Below are 20,759 nucleotides of genomic sequence, written 5' to 3' on the forward strand. Positions count from 1 at the left end.
GCCTTATAGAGCCTCAACATCACATCCCTGCTCCTATACTCTATTCCTCTAGAAATGAATGCCAACGTTGCATTCGCCGCCTTCACCACCGACTCAACCTGGAGGTTAACCTTAAGGGTATCCTGCACGAGGATGCCCAAGTCCCATTGCATCTCAGAACTTTGAATTCTCTCCCCATTTAAACAATAGTCTGCCTGTTTATTTCTTCTGCCAAAGTGCATAACCATACACTTTCCAACATTGTATTTCACTGTTAAGTCACTCAATATCCATCATGAAGAAACCCTTGCTAGCACAACCAGTGCCTGAGCTGGCCATTGCCTCACTCACTGATTGTCCAGATTGGGTTTTGTTGGGACTACTTAGCTGCAGCTTCTTCACAGCCTTGATCAAAACATGGACATGGACTGAGATCCAGATGTCTGTTCAAAATGACTGCCTTTGATACTGAGACATCCTTTGACTGAGTTGTAGCACAAAGGAGCCATGGTAAAACTTAAGTCAGTGAGAAGATCTGAGTCCTGAGGAAGGGTCTGGGACAGAAACGTTGACTGTTTATTCATTTCCGTAGATGCTCCCTGAGCTGCTGAGTTCCTCTGGCATTTTATGTGGGTCACTTTGGATCTACAGCATCGGCAGACTTCCTCATCTTTATATCTTAGTAGGATTTTGATGAGATTTGGTATGGCACTCAAGACTCTTGCAAATTACTACAAATATATAGTGGACTCTTAGATATTTCTAGAGATGTATGTTACGTACCAGCAGCAATAGATCACAAATTGAGTCAGGTTTTAATGTTAAAACCACCATCTTTATTAGTATCTACTCAAAATATAGAAACTTAAACGAAATAAACAGAAGTTAAGTGTTATGCGTGTGTGTGGCTCCAAAACCGTCAAGCTTAGGAACAGTTCTTAAAGTCTTAAGATGGCAAACTAGAAAGGTCCAGTACTCCACGAAATAAGTGAGGGGAGAGATTTGTAAATCCATGTTAAAATGTAAAGAGAAGGAGATCACAAAAATTCTACAGGTTCCACAGTGGGAAAATGAAGTAACAGTCGCCGAAGATCTTACCCGTCGAGTCGTTCCGAAATCCACATAGAAATATCACAAGGTGACAGTCACAGAGTATCCCTTCGCACAAGTGGTTACCATTTAACACACCTGAATCCAGGTAAGGGTTAACAAGAGTGGTCACCACAGGATACTCCAACAAAATCTACATATGGATCATACAAAGTGACAGTCACACATCCATTGTGCACGGTGTGCCATTAATCATCCCAGTCCTGTGGGCATGGGAAAGTATCAGACTTTACGCATTTTTACAGAAAGCTACGGCTGGCAGCTTGCGGTCCAAAACTTCCCCTCTCTCTCTCCCTCTCTCTCTACTGAAAGTCCCAGCGGTCTGTCTCAGCTTGTTATACTGACATCATAGTCCTGCCTCATCTAGGTTTTAAAGTGGCACTCACAGTAAACAGAACCATGGTCACGTAACATGTAGATAGGTGTTTCTTTTTACGTCATACGTTAATATTTTTGGATGATGGAATTTATGACTTTTTTGCAAAGTTTGCAGACAATATGAAGATAGATGGAGGGGTAGGCAGTTTTGAGGAAGTAGAGAGCCTACAGAAGGACTTAGATGGATTAGGAGAATGGGTAAAGAAATGGCAGATGGAATAGTGTCGGGAAGCATATGGTCATGTACTTTGGCAGGAGAAATTAAAGTGTGACTATTTTCTAAATGGAGAGAAAATACAAAAATCTGAGGCGCAAAGGGATTTGGGAGTCCTTGTGCAGGATTCCCTAAAGGTTAATTTGCAGGTTGGGTTTGTGATGAGGAAGGCAAATGCAATGTTAGCATTCTTTTCAAGAGGACTAGAATATAAAAGCAAGGATGTAATGTTGAGACTTTTTAAGTCACTGGTGAGGCCTCACGGAGTATTGTGAGCAGGTTTGGGCCCCTTGTCTTAGAAAGGATGTGCTGAAACTTGAGAGGGTTCAAATGACGTTCATGAAAATGATTCCAGGATTGAATGGCTCGTCATATGAAGAGTGTTTGATGGTCTTGGGCCTGTATTCACTAGAATTCAGAGGAATGAGGGGTGACCTCATTGAAACCTATCAAATGGTGAAAGGCCTTGATAGGGTGGATGTGGAGAGGATGTTTCCTATGGTGGGAGAGTCTAAGACCAGAGGACAAAGCCTAATTATAGAGAGGTGTCCCTTTAGAACAGAGATGAGGAGGAATTTCTTTAGCTAGAGAGTGATGAATCTGTGGAATTCATTGTCACAGGTGGCTGTGGAGGCCGCGTTTGTATGTATATTTAAGGCAGAGGTTGATAGATTCTCGATGGGTCAGGGCATGAAGGGGTATGCCGGGAAATTGGAGTTTAGAGGAAAATTGGATCAGCCATGAGGAAATGGTGGAGCAGACTTGATCGGCCAAATGGCTTAATTCTGCTCCTGTACCTATGGTCTCCCAAACAGATCCTTTACCCGCATTTGAAGGAAGGTCAGCAAGCTCCTAGTGGGCAAAGGAAACACTTCAAAGGTAACATCAAACTCAGCCTGAAGAAATTCAACAAGGTATCTAAAAACTGGGAAGACATTACACTCAATAGATACACCTGGAGGAAATCTGTTCAAGAGTGAGCTGTTCTACATGAGAACGACCTCCTCTGTGCTGCTGAGAACAAGCAGCAGCTGTGAAAGGAGAGACTGAACAACCAAAAGACCCAAACACTGACCACAGCCACCACTTACTCTTGCCCACATTGCACCCCCCCCCCAGAATGTGTGGATCCAGATCGGCCTCTCTAGCCACCAATAGACAACCCCTTAGGAGAACATCATACTCGAATGGAGTGATCGTACTGTATATAGATGTATGGTCACATCACTACCAGATATAGAGGCTCCACAGAGGCTCATAAAGATTAAAGATTGGTTTTATTTGTCACACATATATGAGTGGCAGAGTGGAGATACTTGCTCGCCCTAACCTTATGTCTTTGGAATGAAGGAGGAAACTGGAGCACCTGGAGGAAACCCACGCATTTACAGGGAGAATATACAAACTTCTCAGACAGCTGCAGGAATTGAACACAGATTGCTGGTGCCATATGACAAGAGCAAGTACTATCCGTGCTGCGAGCTTGTCTGGTCTTGTATTTATGTGGTCTGTGTTGCAGCCCATCGACATGTTTTGTGTTTAACGATGCTCGTCTGCACACCCACTGTTGTAACGTGTGATTATCTGAGTTATTGTTGCCTTCCTATCAGCTTAAACCAGTCTGGCCACTCTCCTCACCTCTCACATAAGGTAATTTTGCCCACAGAACTGCTGCTCACTGGATTTTTTTTTGTTTTTTTGCACCATTCTCTGTAAACTCTAGAGTCTGTTGTGTGTGAAAATTCCAGGAGATCAACAGTATCTGAGATACTCAAATCATCTCGTCTGGCACTAACAATCATTCCACAAAGTCACATAAGAACATAAGAAATAGGAGCAGGAGTCGGCCATCTGGCCCATCGAGCCTGCCCCGCCATTCAATAAGATCATGGCTGATCTGTCCGTAAACTCAGCTCCATCTACCTGCCTTTTCCCCATAACCCTTATTTCCCCCACTATGTAAAAATCTATCTAACTGTATCTTAAATGTATTTAGTGAAGAAGCCTCAACTGCTTCCCTGGGCAGAGAATTCCACAGATTCACCACTCTTTGGGAAAAAGAGTTTCTGCTCATCTCCGTCCTAAATCTTCTCCCCTGAATCTTGAGACAATGTCCCCCAGTTCTAGTCTCACCTACCAATGGAAACAACTTTCCTACTTCTATCTTATCTGTCCCTTTCAAAATTTTGTATGTTTCTGTAAGATCCCCCCTCATTCTTCTGAATTCCAGAGAGTATAATCCCAGGCGACTCAATCTCTCCTCATAGATTAACCCCTTCATCTCTGGAATCAGCCTGTTGAACCTTCTCTGCACTGCCTCCAAAGCCAGTATATCCTTCCCTCAAGTATGGAGACCAGAACTGCACACAGTACTCCAGGTTTGGCCTCATCAGTACCCTGTATAGTTGCAGCATGACCTCCCTGCTCTTGAATTCAATCCCTCTAGCAATGAAGGCCAACATTTCATTTGCCTTCTTAATAACCTGTTGTACCTGCAAGCCAACTTTTTGTGATTCATGAACAAGCACTCCCAAGTCCCTCTGCACAACAGCATGCTGCAATCTTTCACCACTTAAATAATAATCTGCTCTCCTATTATTCCTTCTAAAGTGGATGATCTTGCATTTACCAACATTGTATTCCATCTGCCAGACCTCAGCCAACTCACTTAACCTATCTATCTCTATCCCTCTGCAGACTCTCCACATCCTCTGTACAATTTGCTTTTCCACTTAGTTTGGTATCATCAGCAGATTCTGCTACGCTACACTCAGTCCCCTCTTCCAAATCATCAATGTAAATTGTAAACAGTTGCGGGCCCAGCACCGACCCCTGCGGCACCCCACTCACCACTGACTGCCAACCGGAGAAACACCCATTTATACCAACTTCTATTGGTTAACCAAACCACTATCCATGCCAATACACTTCCTCTGATTCCATGCATCCATATCTTATTTATAGGTCCCTTGTGCGGCAACTTATCGAACGCCTTCTGGAAATCCAAGTATACGATATCCACCTGTTCCCCTCTATCCACTGCACTCATAATGTCCTCAAAGAACTCCAGTAAGTTTGTCAAAGAGGACCTGCCCTTTCTGAATCCATGCTATGTCTGTCTAATGGAACCACTCCTTCCTAAATGTTTTGCTATTTCTTCCTTAATGACAGCATCAAGCATTTTCCTGACTACAGATGGTAAGCTAACTGGCCTATATTGCCTGACTTTTGTCTACATCCTTTTTTAAAAAGTGGCGTGACATTTGCTGTCTCCCAATCTGCCGGGACCTGCCCAGAGTCTAGAGAGTTTTGGTAAATGATTACCAACACGTCTACTATATCCTCCGTCAATTCCCTCAGCACCCTGGGATGCATCCCATCAGGACCAGGGGACTTATCTACCTTCAGGCCCTCTAGTTTGCTCATCATTATCTCTTTAGTCACTTAGATCACATTTCTTCCTCATTCTGATTTTTGGTCTGAACAACAACTGAACCTCTTGACCAAGTCTGCGTGCATTCATGCATTGAGTTGCTGCCACATGATTGGCTGATTAGATAATTGCATTAATAAGCAGGTGTACTGAATAAAATGGCCATTGAGTGTATCCTATCGTATATGTTTATAAAAATGCCAGTCAGGTTTTGTATGAAATGCTCTCACACAGTACACTATTAATATGGGGGCTTCAGAAAGTTCAAATGTACAGTGTATAAAAATCACAATAGAATCCACTAAAAACTCCACACCACAAACATTCACTGTGTGAAAAAGAAAGAAAAAGAATCAGCAAACAATAAAAAAAAATGACAGAATATGAACTGCAGACTCCCTGAAAGTGAGTTCACAGCCACGGAGGTAACTGGTCCAGGAGCCTGATAGCTGCAGGCCACAGCCGTGGAGCCATTTCAGTGCTGAAATGGGTGCTGATGACTGCAGGCCACAGCTGTAGGCTCAGTTCAGCACTGAGACGGGTAAGATCTCACGTTGTAGTGACCTGTACACTGGTTTGTCGTTCGCCCTTGGCCTTGACACCCTCATCTTTTTAATCTGACTTGGCGTTTAAATTGCTTGTTTTAATTTCTCCTGTTGCAGAGTTGTGCTTGTTTCAAACTACACTCAGACGCTGGACCTCTTGCAAGAAATGTGCAAGTCCTCTGGATACAGCTACACCCGATTGGATGGACAAACCCCTGTCAGCCATCGACAGCATATTGTGGAATCGTTCAACAGCAAGCACAGCCAGCACTTTGTCTTCTTACTCAGTTCAAAGGCAGGCGGAGTTGGATTAAATCTGATCGGAGCATCTCGATTGGTTCTGTATGATATCGACTGGAATCCAGCAAATGATGTTCAGGTGACGTTTAATTGACATTTGTGTTTGAAATGATGCTCAGGTAGAAGATGAGAACTGTAGTAAATACTTCATAACCACTGAAGACTGAAGCTTTTTGTAATTTGTAGAGCATAGAAAATAAATATAGACCATGCTACAGGGATCAACCCTCAAGTATTAACTCTCAACAATAATGATCATTCAGGCACAGAGAGAATCTGTATTTATTGGCAAGTACCTTTATTGGATCAGTTCATAAAACACATGAATTTACACAACTAAATACCTATGAGCACACCCACTGGATTTCCCTAAGCCTCCATGAACAGTCAGAAGAGAAAAGGTAATGTCCGGGAAACGGAGTCTGTGCTGGCCAGGTATTCTTCCTGATCCCAATGTAGTCTCCACGTTTCCAACATAGGTTAAGGGTGAAAGATGAAATGTTTAAGGGGAACCTGAGAGAGAACTTCTTCATTCAGAGGGTGGTGAGAGTGTGGAACCAGCTGCCATCGGAAGTGGTGGATGCAGATCTGATTTCAACATGTCAGAGAAATTTGGATAGGAACATGGATGAGAGGGGTATGGAGGGAGATGATCTGAGTGCAGGCTGGTGGAACTAGGCAAAGTAATAGATGGATTAGATGGGCCAAAGGTCCTGTTTTTGTGCTGTAGTACTCTATGACTCTAGTCTCACCCAGCTTCAGTGGAAAAAGCCTGCCTGCATTTTCCCTACCTATATCTCTCAGAATTTTATATACCTCTGTAAAATATTACCTCAATCTTCTAGGCTCTTGGGAATAAAGTTCTTCTTTGGTGACAATGAAGATTGCATAAACTTCAGCAAGAGTATAAATTGGCTAATCCCTTAACTGTTCAGATTAGAAACCACAATATGATTTAATAAATTAGCTTTGGATAAAATTGCTGCAAAATTGGATTATGAGATTATGAGAATAAGATTCGGAAAGACATACACAGAGTAGACAGACAATACCTTTTTCCCAGGATTGACATGTCTGATACCAGAGGGCATGCATTTAAGGTGAAAGGGCGTTGTTTCAAAGGAGATGTGAGGAGTAAGTTTTTTACACCAAGAGTGATGGGTACCTGGAATGCGCTGCCTGGGGTGGTGGTAGAGGCAGATACATTAGAAACTTTTAAGAGACGTTTAAGATAACGTATGAATGTGAGGAAAATTGAAAGATATGGACATTGTGTAGGTAGAAGGGATTAGTTTTTTCTTTTTCCATGTTTGCTCACCTTCGCACTACTTACTAGTTTTTTATATATATAGGTTTTTTATTATTTATCATAATATACTATTACTGCAAAACCACAAGTTTCACGACTTGTGCCAGTGGTATTAAACCTGATTCTGATTGTGATTAAGCTTCTGGTTTAGTTGGCTATTTGATTACTAATTTAATTGGTTCAGCACAACATTGTGGACCAAAGGGACCGTTCCTGTTCAATGTTCTAGAAAATAATTTCAAATACTTGCTTTGTGACGTTAGTTATTACATAAATACAATAAACTTTATTAATGAATTTCAAGTTAATTTGTGGTTCAACACCTCCGTTGGTCAGGGTCGACTTTGAATACTGCGTCCCAGCTGTCTACGTGATACGTAAGCCAGGCCAGTACAATATGGAGAGCCAGCTGTTGCCCATGTAGTAGGCTCCCCCTGTCTCACAGCTGATGAATCCAAAGAACAGGAAGTATTCTAAAGGCAGGCTGACAAGGGATGTCAAAAATAAAAGCAAAAGAGAGGGCATATAATAGAGCAAAAATTAGTGGGAAGTTAGAGGATGGGGAAGCTTTTAAAAACCAACAGAAGGCAACTAAAATCCATAAAGAGAGAAAGATGAAGTATGAAGGTAAGCTAACCAATTATATTAAAGAGGGTACCATAAGTTTTTTCCAGAAATATGGAGTGAAAGAGAGGTGAGAGTAGATATCATATCACTGGAAAACTATGGTAGTAATGGGGGACAATGAAATGGTGGACAAACTGAATAAGTATTTTGCACCAGTCTTCACTATAGAAGGCACTAGCAATATGCCTGAAGTTCAAGAGTGTTAGGGGGCAGAAGTAAGTGCAATTGCTATAACTATAGAGAAGGTTCCTGGGAAGATGAAAGGTCAGAAGGTAGATAAGTCAATTGAATCAGATGGACCTGGAGTTCTGAAAGAGGTAACTGAAGCGATTGTGGAGGCTTTAGTAATGATCTTTCAAGAATCAGTAAATTCTGGAATGGTTCTGGAGGACTGGATAAAGCAGTGGCTGATTGGCAGGAGGCAAAGGGTGAGGACAAAGTCAGCATGGATTTGTGAAAGGAAAATCATGTCTGACGAATCTCATAGAATTTTTTGAGGATGTAACTAGTAGAGTGGATAGGGGAGAACCAGTGGATGTGGTATATTTGGATTTTCAGAAGGCTTTTGACAAGGTCCCACACAGGAGATTAGTGTGCAAACTTAAAGCACACGGTATTGGGGGTAAGGTATTGGTGTGGGTGGAGAGTTGGTTAGCAGACAGGAAGCAAAGAGTGGGAATAAACGGGACCTTTTCAGAATGGCAGGCGGTGACTAGTGGGGTACCGCAAGGCTCAGTGCTGGGACCCCAGTTGTTTACAATATATATTAATGACTTGGATGAGGGAATTAAATGCAGCATCTCCAAGTTTGCGGATGACATGAAGCTGGGTGGCAGTGTTAGCTGTGAGGAGGATGCTAAGAGGATGCAGGGTGACTTGGATAGGTTGGGTGAGTGGGCAAATTCATGGCAGATGCAATTTAATGTGGATAAATGTGAAGTTATCCACTTTGGTGGCAAAAATAGGAAAACAGATTATTATCTGAATGGTGGCCGATTAGGAAAAGGGGAGATGCAACGAGACCTGGGTGTCATTATACACCAGTCATTGAAAGTGGGCATGCAGGTACAGCAGGCGGTGAAAAAGGCGAATGGTATGCTGGCATTTATAGCGAGAGGATTTGAGTACAGGGGCAGGGAGGTACTACTGCAGTTGTACAAGGCCTTGGTGAGACCACACCTGGAGTATTATGTGCAGTTTTGGTCCCCTAATCTGAGGAAAGACATCCTTGCCATAGAGGGAGTACAGAGAAGGTTCACCAGATTGATTCCTGGGATGGCAGGACTTTCATATGAAGAAAGACTGGATGAACTGGGCTTGTACTCGTTGGAATTTAGAAGATTGAGGGGGGATCTGATTGAAACGTATAAGATCCTAAAGGGATTGGACAGGCTAGATACAGGAAGATTGTTCCCGATGTTGGGGAAGTCCAGAACGAGGGGTCACAGTTTGAGGATAGGGGGAAAGCCTTTTAGGACCGAGATTAGGAAAAACTTCTTCACACAGAGAGTGGTGAATCTGTGGAATTCTCTGCCACAGGAAACAGTTGAGGCCAGTTCATTGGCTATATTTAAGAGGGAGTTAGATATGGCCCTTATGGCTACGGGGGTCAGGGGGTATGGAGGGAAGGCTGGGGCGGTGTTCTGAGTTGGATGATCAGCCATGATCATAATAAATGGCGGTGCAGGCTCGAAGGGCCGAATGGCCTACTCCTGCACCTATTTTCTATGTTTCTATGTTTCTAATAAAGGGAGCCTTTTCTGTTTGGCTGCCAGTGACTAGTGGTCTGCTGGAATCAGTGTTGGGACCATTTCTTTTTACATTATATGTCAATGATTTGGATGACAGAATTGATGGCATTTTAGTGGAGGGAATTGGTAGTGTTGAAGAAGTAGAGAGGCTGCAGAAGGACTTAGACAGATTAGGAGAATGGGCAAAGAAGTGGCAGATGGAATAAAGTGTCAGGAAGTGTATGATCATGCACTTTGGTAGAAGAAACAAAAGTGTAGACTATTTTCTAAACTGGCAGAAAATTCAAAAATCTAACGTGCAGGATTACTTAAAGCTTAACTTGTAGGATGAGTCGGTGGTGAGGAAGGCAAGTGGAACAACAGCATTCATTTCACAGGGACTAGAATATAAAAGTAGGAATGTAAAGCTGAGGCTTTGTAAGGCACTAGTGAGGCTCACTTAGAGTATTGTGAGCAGTTTTGGGCCCCATATCTAAGAAAGTATGTGCTGACATTGGAGAGGGTTCAGAGGAGTTTCATGAGAATGATTCCGGGAATGAAAGCATTATCATATGTTTGATGGCTCTGGGCCTGTACCCATTGGAATTCAGAAAAATGAGGGGGTGGGGGGATCTCATTGAAGCCTACTGAATATTGAGAGGTGTAGATAGAGAGGATGCAGAGAGGATGTTTCCTATAGTGGGAGAGTGTAGAATCAGAGCGCACAGCCTCAGAAGAGAGGGACGTGCATTTAGAACAAAGATGAGGAGGAATTGCTTTATCCAGAGTGTGGTGAATCTGTGGAATTCATTGCCACAGTCAGCTGTGGAGGCCAGGTCACTGGGTGTATTTAAGGTGAAGGTTGATAGGGTCTTGATTACGTTGTTCTCCTCTATGGTGCATCATGTTGCTAGCTTGATTCTCAACATGGATAGAAAGCATGCAAGAAGACGGCCAGATTCGAACCCTGGACCACCTGCCTCAAATTCCAGTAAGGATGCCACTTCACCACCAGCCAGCTAGGGTCTCGATTAGACAGGGTGTGAAAGGTTATGGGAAAGGCAGAAGAGTGCGTTTAAGAGGGAAAATAGATCAGCCATGATGAAATGGTGGAGTAGACTCAATGGGCTGAATTATCTAATTCTGCTCTTATATCTTATGGTCTCATGGTGTTGACCGTTTGTTAACGGAACTAGGTTAGGAAATTCACTACGCAACTCGTAATTAATCGAAGCTCACAGTTCATCATCTCTGCACAAACAACAACATAACTGCGTTGACCCCAGGCCAACAACTTAGAACGTGAATTCTACTCTTCCCTCTGTACCAATACTCACTCAGATCACTTGTCCAATTTATAACACTGGAATAGAGGATCTCTGTTGGCCAGATGATTGATCCCTTCTTCACCCAGCCTCTGGTGTGGGGGCTCTTCCTTGTGATGGTGGGTTTCTTGAGAGATTTATTGCTGACAGCACACTCCTAGTGTCCACTTTTACACTTGTTCCTTCCCAGTATAAATATTGCATTCCAGCGTCATCGGCTGCAGGTCATGTGTCTGACCTCCAACACCTTTTTATTGGCTCTGCTCCAGGCCAGCATTAATTTATTGCCCTCTTCCCAGCAAGTGACAGTTGGTAATTTATGGCTCTTTGTTCTTTTCAGTAACCAGGTCCAATCACTCCAGGCAGGCACCAACCCCAACATTCACAAACCTGCATGTTATGTTTTATCAAAGAACATCTCCCAAATAATTTCTTATTTGGAAATGATCTCTAGTCCTGCAGATTACCTGAAGCATCATTGTGTCTTCTTTGAAACACTGAAAACAAAGCAACTATATCTCACAAGGTGGAGGTCGTAAAACGATTCCACAAAGTGGTATCCTTCATCTCCCAGCACATGGCAGGTAAAATTGGTGTTAGGTAAATTGAAGGGATTAAAGGCAGATAAATCCCCAGGGCCAGATGGTCTGCATCCCAGAGTGCTTAAGGAAGTAGACCAAGAAATAGTGGATGCATTAGTGATAATTTTTCAAAACTCGTTAGATTCTGGACTAGTTCCTGAGGATTGGAGGGTGGCTAAAGTAACCCCACTTTTTAAAAAAGGAGGGAGAGAAAAACCGGGGAATTATAGACTGGTTAGCCTAACGTCGGTGGTGGGGAAACTGCTGGAGTCAGTTATCAAAGATGTGATAACAGCACATTTGGAAAGCGGTGAAATCATCGGACAAAGTCAGCATGGATTTGTGAAAGGAAAATCATGTCTGACGAATCTCATAGAATTTTTTGAGAATGTAACTAGTAGAGTGGATAGGGGAGAACCAGTGGATGTGGTATATTTGGATTTTCAAAAGGCTTTTGACAAGGTCCCACACAGGAGACTAGTGTGCAAACTTAAAGCACACGGTATTGGGGGTAAGGTATTGATGTGGATAGAGAATTGGTTAGCAGACAGGAAGCAAAGAGTGGGAATAAACGGGACCTTTTCAGAATGGCAGGCAGTGACTAGTGGGGTACCGCAAGGCTCAGTGCTGGGACCCCAGTTGTTTACAATATATGTTAATGACTTGGATGAGGGAATTAAATACAGCATCTCCAAGTTTGCGGATGACACGAAGCTGGGCGGCAGTGTTAGCTGTGAGGAGGATGCTAAGAGGATGCAGGGTGACTTGGATAGGTTGGGTGAGTGGGCAAATTCATGGCAGATGCAATTTAATGTGGATAAATGTGAAGTTATCCACTTTGGTAGCAAAAATAGGAAAACGGATTATTATCTGAATGGTGGTCGATTAGGAAAAGGGGAGGTGCAACGTGACCTGGGTGTCATTATACACCAGTCATTGAAAGTGGGCATGCAGGTACAGCAGGCGGTGAAAAAGGCGAATGGTATGCTGGCATTTATAGCGAGAGGATTCGAGTACAGGAGCAGGGAGGTACTACTGCAGTTGTACAAGGCCTTGGTGAGACCACACCTGGAGTATTGTGTGCAGTTTTGGTCCCCTAATCTGAGGAAAGACATCCTTGCCATAGAGGGAGTACAAAGAAGGTTCACCAGATTGATTCCTGGGATGGCAGGACTTTCATATGAAGACTACATGAACTAGGCTTGTACTCATTGGAATTTAGAAGATTGAGGGGGGATCTGATTGAAACGTATAAAATCCTAAAGGGATTGGACAGGCTAGATGCAGGAAGATTGTTCCCGATGTTGGGGAAGTCCAGAATGAGGGGTCACAGTTTGAGGATAAAGGGGAAGCCTTTTAGGACTGAGATTAGGAAAAACTTCTTCACACAGAGAGTGGTGAATGTGTGGAATTCTCTGCCACAGGAAACAGTTGAGGCCGGTTCATTGGCTATACTTAAGAGGGAGTTAGATATGGCCCTTATGGCTACGGGGGTCAGGGGGTATGGAGGGAAGGCTGGGGCGGGGTTCTGAGTTGGATGATCAGCCATGATCATAATAAATGGCGGTGCAGGCTTGAAGGGCCGAATGGCCTACTCCTGCACCTATTTTCTATGTTTCTATGTTACACCATCCGGTCCAGGTGACTTATCTACCTTTAGAACTTACAGTTTCCCAAGAGCTTTCTCTCTAGTAATGATAACTTCATACACTTCGTGTCCCCTGACACCTGGAGCTTCCATGATAATGTTGGTGTTTTCCGCAGTGAAGACAGATGTAAAATACTTATTCAGTTTGTCCACTATTTTGTTGTCCCCCATTACTACCTCTCCAGCATCGTTTTCCAGCGTTCTGATGTCCACTGTCGCCTCTCTTTTACACTTTAAGTATCTGAAGAAACTTAAGGGGAGCATGAGGGGAAATTTCTTCACTCAGAGAGTGGTGAGAGTGTGGAACGAGCTGCCAGCACAAGTGGTGCATGCGAGTTCGATGTCAGCGTTTGAGAGAAATTTGGATAGATACATGGATGGTAGTGGTTGGAGGGCTAGGGTCCCAGTGCAGGTCAATGTGAGTAGGCAGTCTAAATAGTTTCAGCATATACTTGATGGACCGAATGGCCTGTTTCTGTACTGTACTTCTCGATGACTCTATGACTGCCATGCATCCTACAATCTCTTTGACCTACTACCATCAGGAAGTAGGTACAGGAACACCAGGACTAGAACTGCCAGACTGGACAACAGTTTCTTCCCTCGGACTGTGAGACTAATGACTACCCTGCCAGCACCGAGGTCTCATCACTAGAACAGCGAGCTGTTTACTGTTTACCTGCGCTGCACACTGCACATGCATTTTGAATTAGATTTTATTAACTTGCTATGGTAATAGGCGTACAGTGTATTGGCCTTCATGAATCATGGAATTGAATTTAGGAGCCGAGGGGTAATGTTGCAGCTATATAGGACCCTGGTCAGACCCCACTTGGAGTACTGTGCTCAGTTCTGGTCACCTCACTACAGAAAGGACGCGGAAATCATTGAAAGTGTGCAGAGGAGATTTAGAAGGATGTTGCCTGGATTGGGGAGCATGCCTTATGAGAATAGGTTGAGTGAACTAGGCTTTTTCTCCTTGGAGTGATGGAGGATGAGAGGTGACCTGACAGAGGTGTATAAGATGATGAGAGGCATTGATCGTGTGGATAGTCAGAGGCTTTTTCCCAGGGCTGAAATGGTTGCCACAAGAGGACACAGGTTTAAGGTGCTGGGGAGTAGGTACAGTGGAGATGTCAGGGGTAAGTTTTTAACTCATAGAGAGTAGTGAGTGCGTGGAATGGGCTGCCGGCAACGGTGGTGGAGCCGGATACAATAGGGTCTTTTAAGAGACTTTTGGATAGGTACATGGAGCTTAGAAAAATAGAGGGCTGTGGGTAAGCCTAGTAATTTCTAAGGTAGGGACATGTTCAGCACAACTCTGCGTTGTAAGTTTTCTATGTTTCTAATATTTCATTCTATGTGTATGATATATGTGCTCCAGAGAAATGTTGTTTAATTGGTTTTGTATGCAGTACTGTGCAAAAGTCTTTGGCACATATACATAGCCAGGCTGCATAAGACTTTTGCACAGTACTGTATATTATGTCTTTCCAGTCATGAAATAACACTACTGAGCTAATAAAAAGCTAAGTACTCTTCTTTCTGTTTTCCAGCCACCTTCCAATTTTAACCAATTTACAGTACTGTGCAAAAGTCTTAGGTATCCTAGCTATGTATATGTGCCTAAGATGTTTGCACAGTGCTGTATTTTATTTATTTAGATAAAGCGAGGAATTGGCCCCTAAGGCTCTTCGAGCTGTACAACCCAGCAATCCCTGATTTCATCCTAGCCGAGTCACAGGACAATTTACAATGACTAATGAACCAATTAACCTACCGACCGGTACGTCTGCAGGAGGAAACCCTCATGGCCATGGGAGAATGTATATACTCCTGACAGGCAGCAATGAGAATTGAACCCGGGTCACCTAAAATGTAAAGCATTGTACAAACCACCACGCCACCGTGCCGCCTGTACACTCAGATGACAATGAACTTGAATGCGATTACCTAAAGCAGAGGTCCCCAACCTTTTTGCACTGCGGACCGGTTTAATATCGACAATATTCTTGCGGACCGGCCAACCGGGGGGGGCGGGGTAGGGTTGCCAACGGACAAGGGTAGCAGTCAATATATTGTGTTTACCCCGAGAAAGACTACCATGACCATGGAGCCTTGCACGGGCACAGTGCGCATCTGTGTATATGCCGATTTTTTTCTACAAATCATTTTTGGCGATTCTGTTCGGGGGGGGTTGTTAATCACGACCGGAATATAGGTGATAAGTAGCTAATACACTCAATTTCATTTCTAAAAGGGTTTATCTAACGAATTTAATATTAAACACACAGCGCATATTTTCCTCACATGAACATAGTGTTAAGTCAATTATCAGGGGAGGACAGGGGAGCTTGAAGTAAGTGTTGAACGAACTTCCAGTAGAAGTGGTAGAGGCAGGTTCGATATTATCATTTAAAGAAAAATTGGATAGGTATATGGACAGGAAAGGAATGGAGAGTTATGGGCTGAGTGCAGGTTGGTGGGACTAGGTGAGAATAAGCGTCCGACTCAGACTAGAAGGGCCGAGATCGCCTGTTTCCGTGCTGTAATTGTTATATGGTTATATAAGTCACTTATAAGTCAATAGCATCATAACATTTTAAGTAACGTTTGGATATTAAACACACAGTGCATATTTTCCCCATATGAACATTTAAAATCATTGCAACACACCAATATCACTGAATCAGTGGGAGCCCTGGGCTTGTTTCCCTGCAACAAGACGGTGCCATCGAGGGGTGATGGGAGACAGCGATACTCGAAGGGGGTTCCTTATGTCCACTCTATTCCGCAATTTAGTTTTCGTTGCATTCATTGCAGAGATATGTTGGAAATGGAAGCAACGTTTTCAGTGCTTTCGTGGCTCTCTCAGGATATTTAGCCTTGACTTTGATCCAGAATGCCAGCAGAGATGTTATGTCAAACATACTTTTCAGCCCACCGTCATTTGCAAGCTCGAGGAGTTGATCTCCTTCCTGCGCTGACGTGGATGACGCGCGGGTAATGACCTTGCGTGTGTTCAAGCTCAACAGTGGGCGTGACAGGGAATGAGGAAAGGTGCAGCTGACTCATATCGCCAAATCATATCGTTTCCTCGCAGCCCGGTAGCGCATGCTTTGCGGCCCGGTGGTTGGGGACCGCTGACCTAAAGCACTATCTATTGGAGCTTCATTGTCTGTGCACACAGACTTATTAAACACCATTATATTTTAAAAGGTGCACTGTGCCAAAGGTAATTGGAAGTTTAAAATACAATTTTTAATCTGACTATGGTAGAGACTGAACTATTCAGTTGTTGCTTTTGTCCCAGTTGAATTTTAAGTTAATTGCGTTTTTCTTTCTGAAGGCAATGGCCAGAGTCTGGAGAGATGGTCAAAGGAGGCCTGTGCACATTTACCGACTACTAACTACAGGTTTGTTTGTCTAACTATGATATTTGTTATCTGAATGCACTTCCCCAAATACCATAAGACATAGGAACAGAATTAGGCCACTTGGCCTATCAGGTCTGCTCCACCATTCCATCATGGCTGATTTATTATCCCTCCCAATCCCATTCTCCCCATAACCTTTCACACCCTGACTAATCAAGAACCTATCAACTGCTGCATTAAATATGGAATGCAATACGACTGGGGATCCTTCACCTTTACTGCCGTTGTGATGTGTCATCACCTTCTGCCAGCTCCACTGTTGAGGACTTGGTTGGATTGCTGTTTGGAACCACCACCTTGACTTACCTCCATGGGTGGCCCTACCAGGAGCTAAGTGCCAGATGGCTGAACTCCAGACAGCATCGATCTTGGGATCTGAGGAACTCACAGGCCTCTCCACAACAACAAGGTAACAATTCTTGGAGAGACATCTCGAACAAGGGTATTTGTCATAACATTAGTCATCAGACTTGAAAGGAAATTTCTTCTCCTAGAGGATTGTGAATCTTTGGAATTTTCAGGCTGAGAATGGTGTGGAGACTCGGTCACCAAGTGTATTCAAAGACAGGATTTGTTGCACGTGCATCAAAATATACAGTGAACTGTGCGTTTGTGTCAACGACCAACACAGATGGGAATCTGGGGGCTGGGGGCCACTTCCAATGCCGACATAGCATACCCACAATTTACTAACCCGTACATCTTTGAAATGTGGGAGGAAACGAGCTCCCGGAGGAAATGAGCTCCCGGAGGAAACCCACCCGGTTACAGGGAGAACATTCAAATTCCTTACAAGCAGCAGCAGGAATTGGAATGCCAATCAAGAGCGCCAGCACTGTGAAATGTTGTGCTCTCTGCTCTACTACAGGGATCAATAGAATTTCAGATTTTCAGGGAAGCCGGGGATATAAGTTCAGTTCTGTTGATCAGCAGAAAAATCTGGAGGAACTCTCACCTCAGTCTCAGTCTGCAACTGGACGACCTGAGTTACAAGGAAAGATTGAATAGGTAGAAACTTTATTCCCTAGAACATAGAAGACTGATGGGAGATTTGACCGAGGTACACCAAAATATGAGGGGTATAGATAGGGTAAATGCAAGCAGCCTTTTTTCACTGAGGCTGGGTGAGACTACAACTAGAGGTCATGGGTTAAGGGTGAAAGGTGATAAGTTGCAGGAGGTGAGCAGCTGAGTGACTGTCAGGAGAAATGGAAATAGGCAGTTAGAGCAGAGCACCCCTGTGGCCATTCCCCTCAAAAACAAGTGTACTGCTTTGGATACTTTGGTGGGGGATGACCTCCCGGGGGAATGCCATGGCGACCGGATTACAGGCATTGAGCATGGGTCCATGGTGCAGAAGGGAAAGGGAGAGAAGAAGGGAGCGGTAGTGATAGGGGACTCAATAGTGAGGGGAACAGACAGGAGATTCTGTGGATGTGAACGGGATACCCGGATGGTATGTTGCCTCCCTGGTGCCAGGGCCAGGGATGCCTCAGATCGCATCGACAACATTTTGGAGAGGGAGACGGAGCAGCCAGTTGTCTTGTTACGTATTGGTACCAATAACATAGGAAGGAAAAGCAACGAGGTCCTGAAATGAGAATTTAGAGAGCTAGGTAGAAAGCTGAGAAGCAGGACCTCCTGGGTAGTAATTTCTGGATTGCTACCTGTGTCACGTGCCAGTGAGGGTAGAAACAGGATGATTTGGCAAATAATTGCGTGGCTGAGAAGCTGGTGCAGAGGGCAGGGCTTCAGGTTCTTGGATAACTGGGATCTCTTCTGGGGAAAGTATGACCTCTTCAGAAGTGACGGGTTGCACCTGAACCCGGGGGGGGGGCAATATCCTCACGGGCAGGTTTGTTAGAGCTGTTAGGGAGGGTTTAAAGTAATTTGGCGGGGGGGGGGTGGAAACTGGAATGAAGGGACTCAGGGAAGGACAGATGGTAAAAAAGCAAAGATAGCGTGCGGTCAGATTGTCAGGAAGGGCAGGCAGATGATAGGACTTAGTTGCAGCTATCAGGCTGAGTATCAATTCATTAGGGATGCAGAGTCAGAAAGGATAGCAAATATGATACTCAAGGTGTTGTATCGAAATGCACGTAGTATAAGAAATGAGGTGGATGATCTTGTTGCAATATTACAGATTGCCAGGTATGATGTTGTGGCTGAAGGATGGTTGTAGTTGGGAGCTGAATGTCCAAGCTTACACGTTATATTGGAGGGATAGGAAGGTAGGCGGAGGGGGTGGTGTGGCTCTACTGGTAAAGAATGGCATCAAATCAGCAGAAAGATGTGACATGGGATCGGAAGATGTTGAATCTTTGTGGGTTGAGTTAAGAAACTGCAAGGGTAAAAGGACATTGATGGCAGTCATATACAGGCCTCCCAACAGTGGCTGGGTGGTGGATCACAGGTTACAACAGGAAATAGAAAAAGCGAGTCAATTGGCAATGTTATGGTCGTCATGGGAGATTTTAACATGCAGGTCGAATGGGAAAATCAGGTTGATAACGTATCTCAAGAGAGTGAGTTTGTTGACAACCTAAGAGATAGCTTTTTAGAGCAGTTTCTCATTGAGCTACTAGGGGATCAACTATACTGGATTGGGTGTTATGTAACGAACCAGAGGCGATTAGGGAGCTTAAGGTAAAAGAACCCTTAGGAATCAATGATCACAATATGATTGTGTTCAACTTGAAATTTGATAGGGAGAAAGTAAAGTCTGATGTAACAGTATTTCAGTGGAGTAAGGGAAATTACAGTGGTATGAAAGAGGAGCTGGTCAAAGTAAATTGGAAGGAGCTGCTGGCAGGGATGTCAGCAGAGCAGCAATGGCATGCATTTCTGGGAAAAATGAGGAAGGTGCAGGACATGTGTATTCCAAAAATGAAGAAATAATCAAATAGTAAAATAGTACAACCGTGGCTGGCAAGAGAAGTCAAAGCTATTGTGAAAGCAAAACAAAGGACATACAACAAAGTATAAATTAGTGGGAATATAGAAGATTGCGAAATTTTTTAAGACCTAAAAAAATCATTAGAAGGGAAAAGATGAAATATGAAAGCAAATAATATCGAAGTGGATAGTAAAAGTTTTTTCAAGTATGTTAAAAATAAAAGAGAGGTGAGAGTGGATATAGGACCGCTAGAAAATGAGGTAGGAGAAATAATAACGGGGGACGAGGAGATGGCTGCTGAACGAGGTGATTATTTTGCATCAGTCTTCACTGTGGAAGACACTAGCAGTATGCCTGATGTTGTAGTGTTTGAATGAAGTGAAGTGCAGTTACTGTTACAAAAGAGAAGGGGCTCAAAAAAGCTGAAAGACCAGATGAACTGCACCCTTAGGGTGTATGGGGTGCCAGGGAGGGGTAGCACCTCTGGTGGGGGAACATGTCACGTCCTTTTCAGGGCGGTTAATCCACCTTTGGTCCCCACCTGGCACTCAGCTCTCACCCGTGGCTCCCCGTAGCTGTTTGCATGCGACAGCGGCCACACCCCGGGCAACGGCTTCGACAAGCTGGCTAAACCAGGTGAGGGTAGCCGACGGGTCTCAAGCCCTCAGTGAGATAGGGAGTTGTCTATCCCAGCATGTGAAGACAGACTCCGGCGGATTGAGCGGACGAGACCTATGGAAGGTCCAACGGTCAAGAAGGCGGTCTCTGCAAGCGTCGTGGAATGTGTAGAGCAGGACAAGACACAGAAGACATCCTGGTCATCCACTGCGCCTAGTCCCATCTCCAGCCGTCTAGACTCTGTCTTGCCACTGGATCCAGATGGGAATTGGGAAGAGAGAGTGAGGCTGACGCTGTGCAACTCTCCCTCACTTAAATCCAAATCATGCACTAGTCTCGACACCACCATTATGGTGTCGAGGTCCTCATCGATGTCAATGATGGACAAACAACAAGGTTCCGAAAGAGATTGTGGTGGCAGTAGTAATGATCTTTCAAAATTCATTGGACTCTGGCATGGTGCCAGAGGATTGGAAAATTGCAAATGTCACTCCACTCTTTAAGAAAGGAGGAAGGCAACAGAAAGGAAATTATCGACCTGTTAGCCTGACCTCAGTGGTTGAGAAGATGTTAGAGTGAATTGATGAGGGTGAGGTGATGGAGTACTTGGTGACACAGAACAAGATAGT

General features: G+C 44.0%; 1 protein-coding gene across 3 annotated transcripts in view; it reads left to right on the forward strand.

Moving 5' to 3' along the window:
* Window positions 1-20,759, forward strand: part of rad54b (RAD54 homolog B) — a 222,473-nt gene that overhangs the window by 184,291 nt on the left and 17,423 nt on the right. For all 3 annotated transcript variants that reach the window (XM_072251878.1, XM_072251885.1, XM_072251892.1), the window contains 2 exons: window positions 5,777-6,038; window positions 16,529-16,595. In XM_072251878.1, the coding sequence (XP_072107979.1) occupies window positions 5,777-6,038; window positions 16,529-16,595 (329 nt within the window). The remainder of the gene's footprint in view (window positions 1-5,776; window positions 6,039-16,528; window positions 16,596-20,759) is intronic.

This window comes from Mobula birostris, chromosome 1 (genome assembly GCF_030028105.1).
Source record: "Mobula birostris isolate sMobBir1 chromosome 1, sMobBir1.hap1, whole genome shotgun sequence".
NCBI lineage: Eukaryota > Metazoa > Chordata > Chondrichthyes > Myliobatiformes > Myliobatidae > Mobula > Mobula birostris.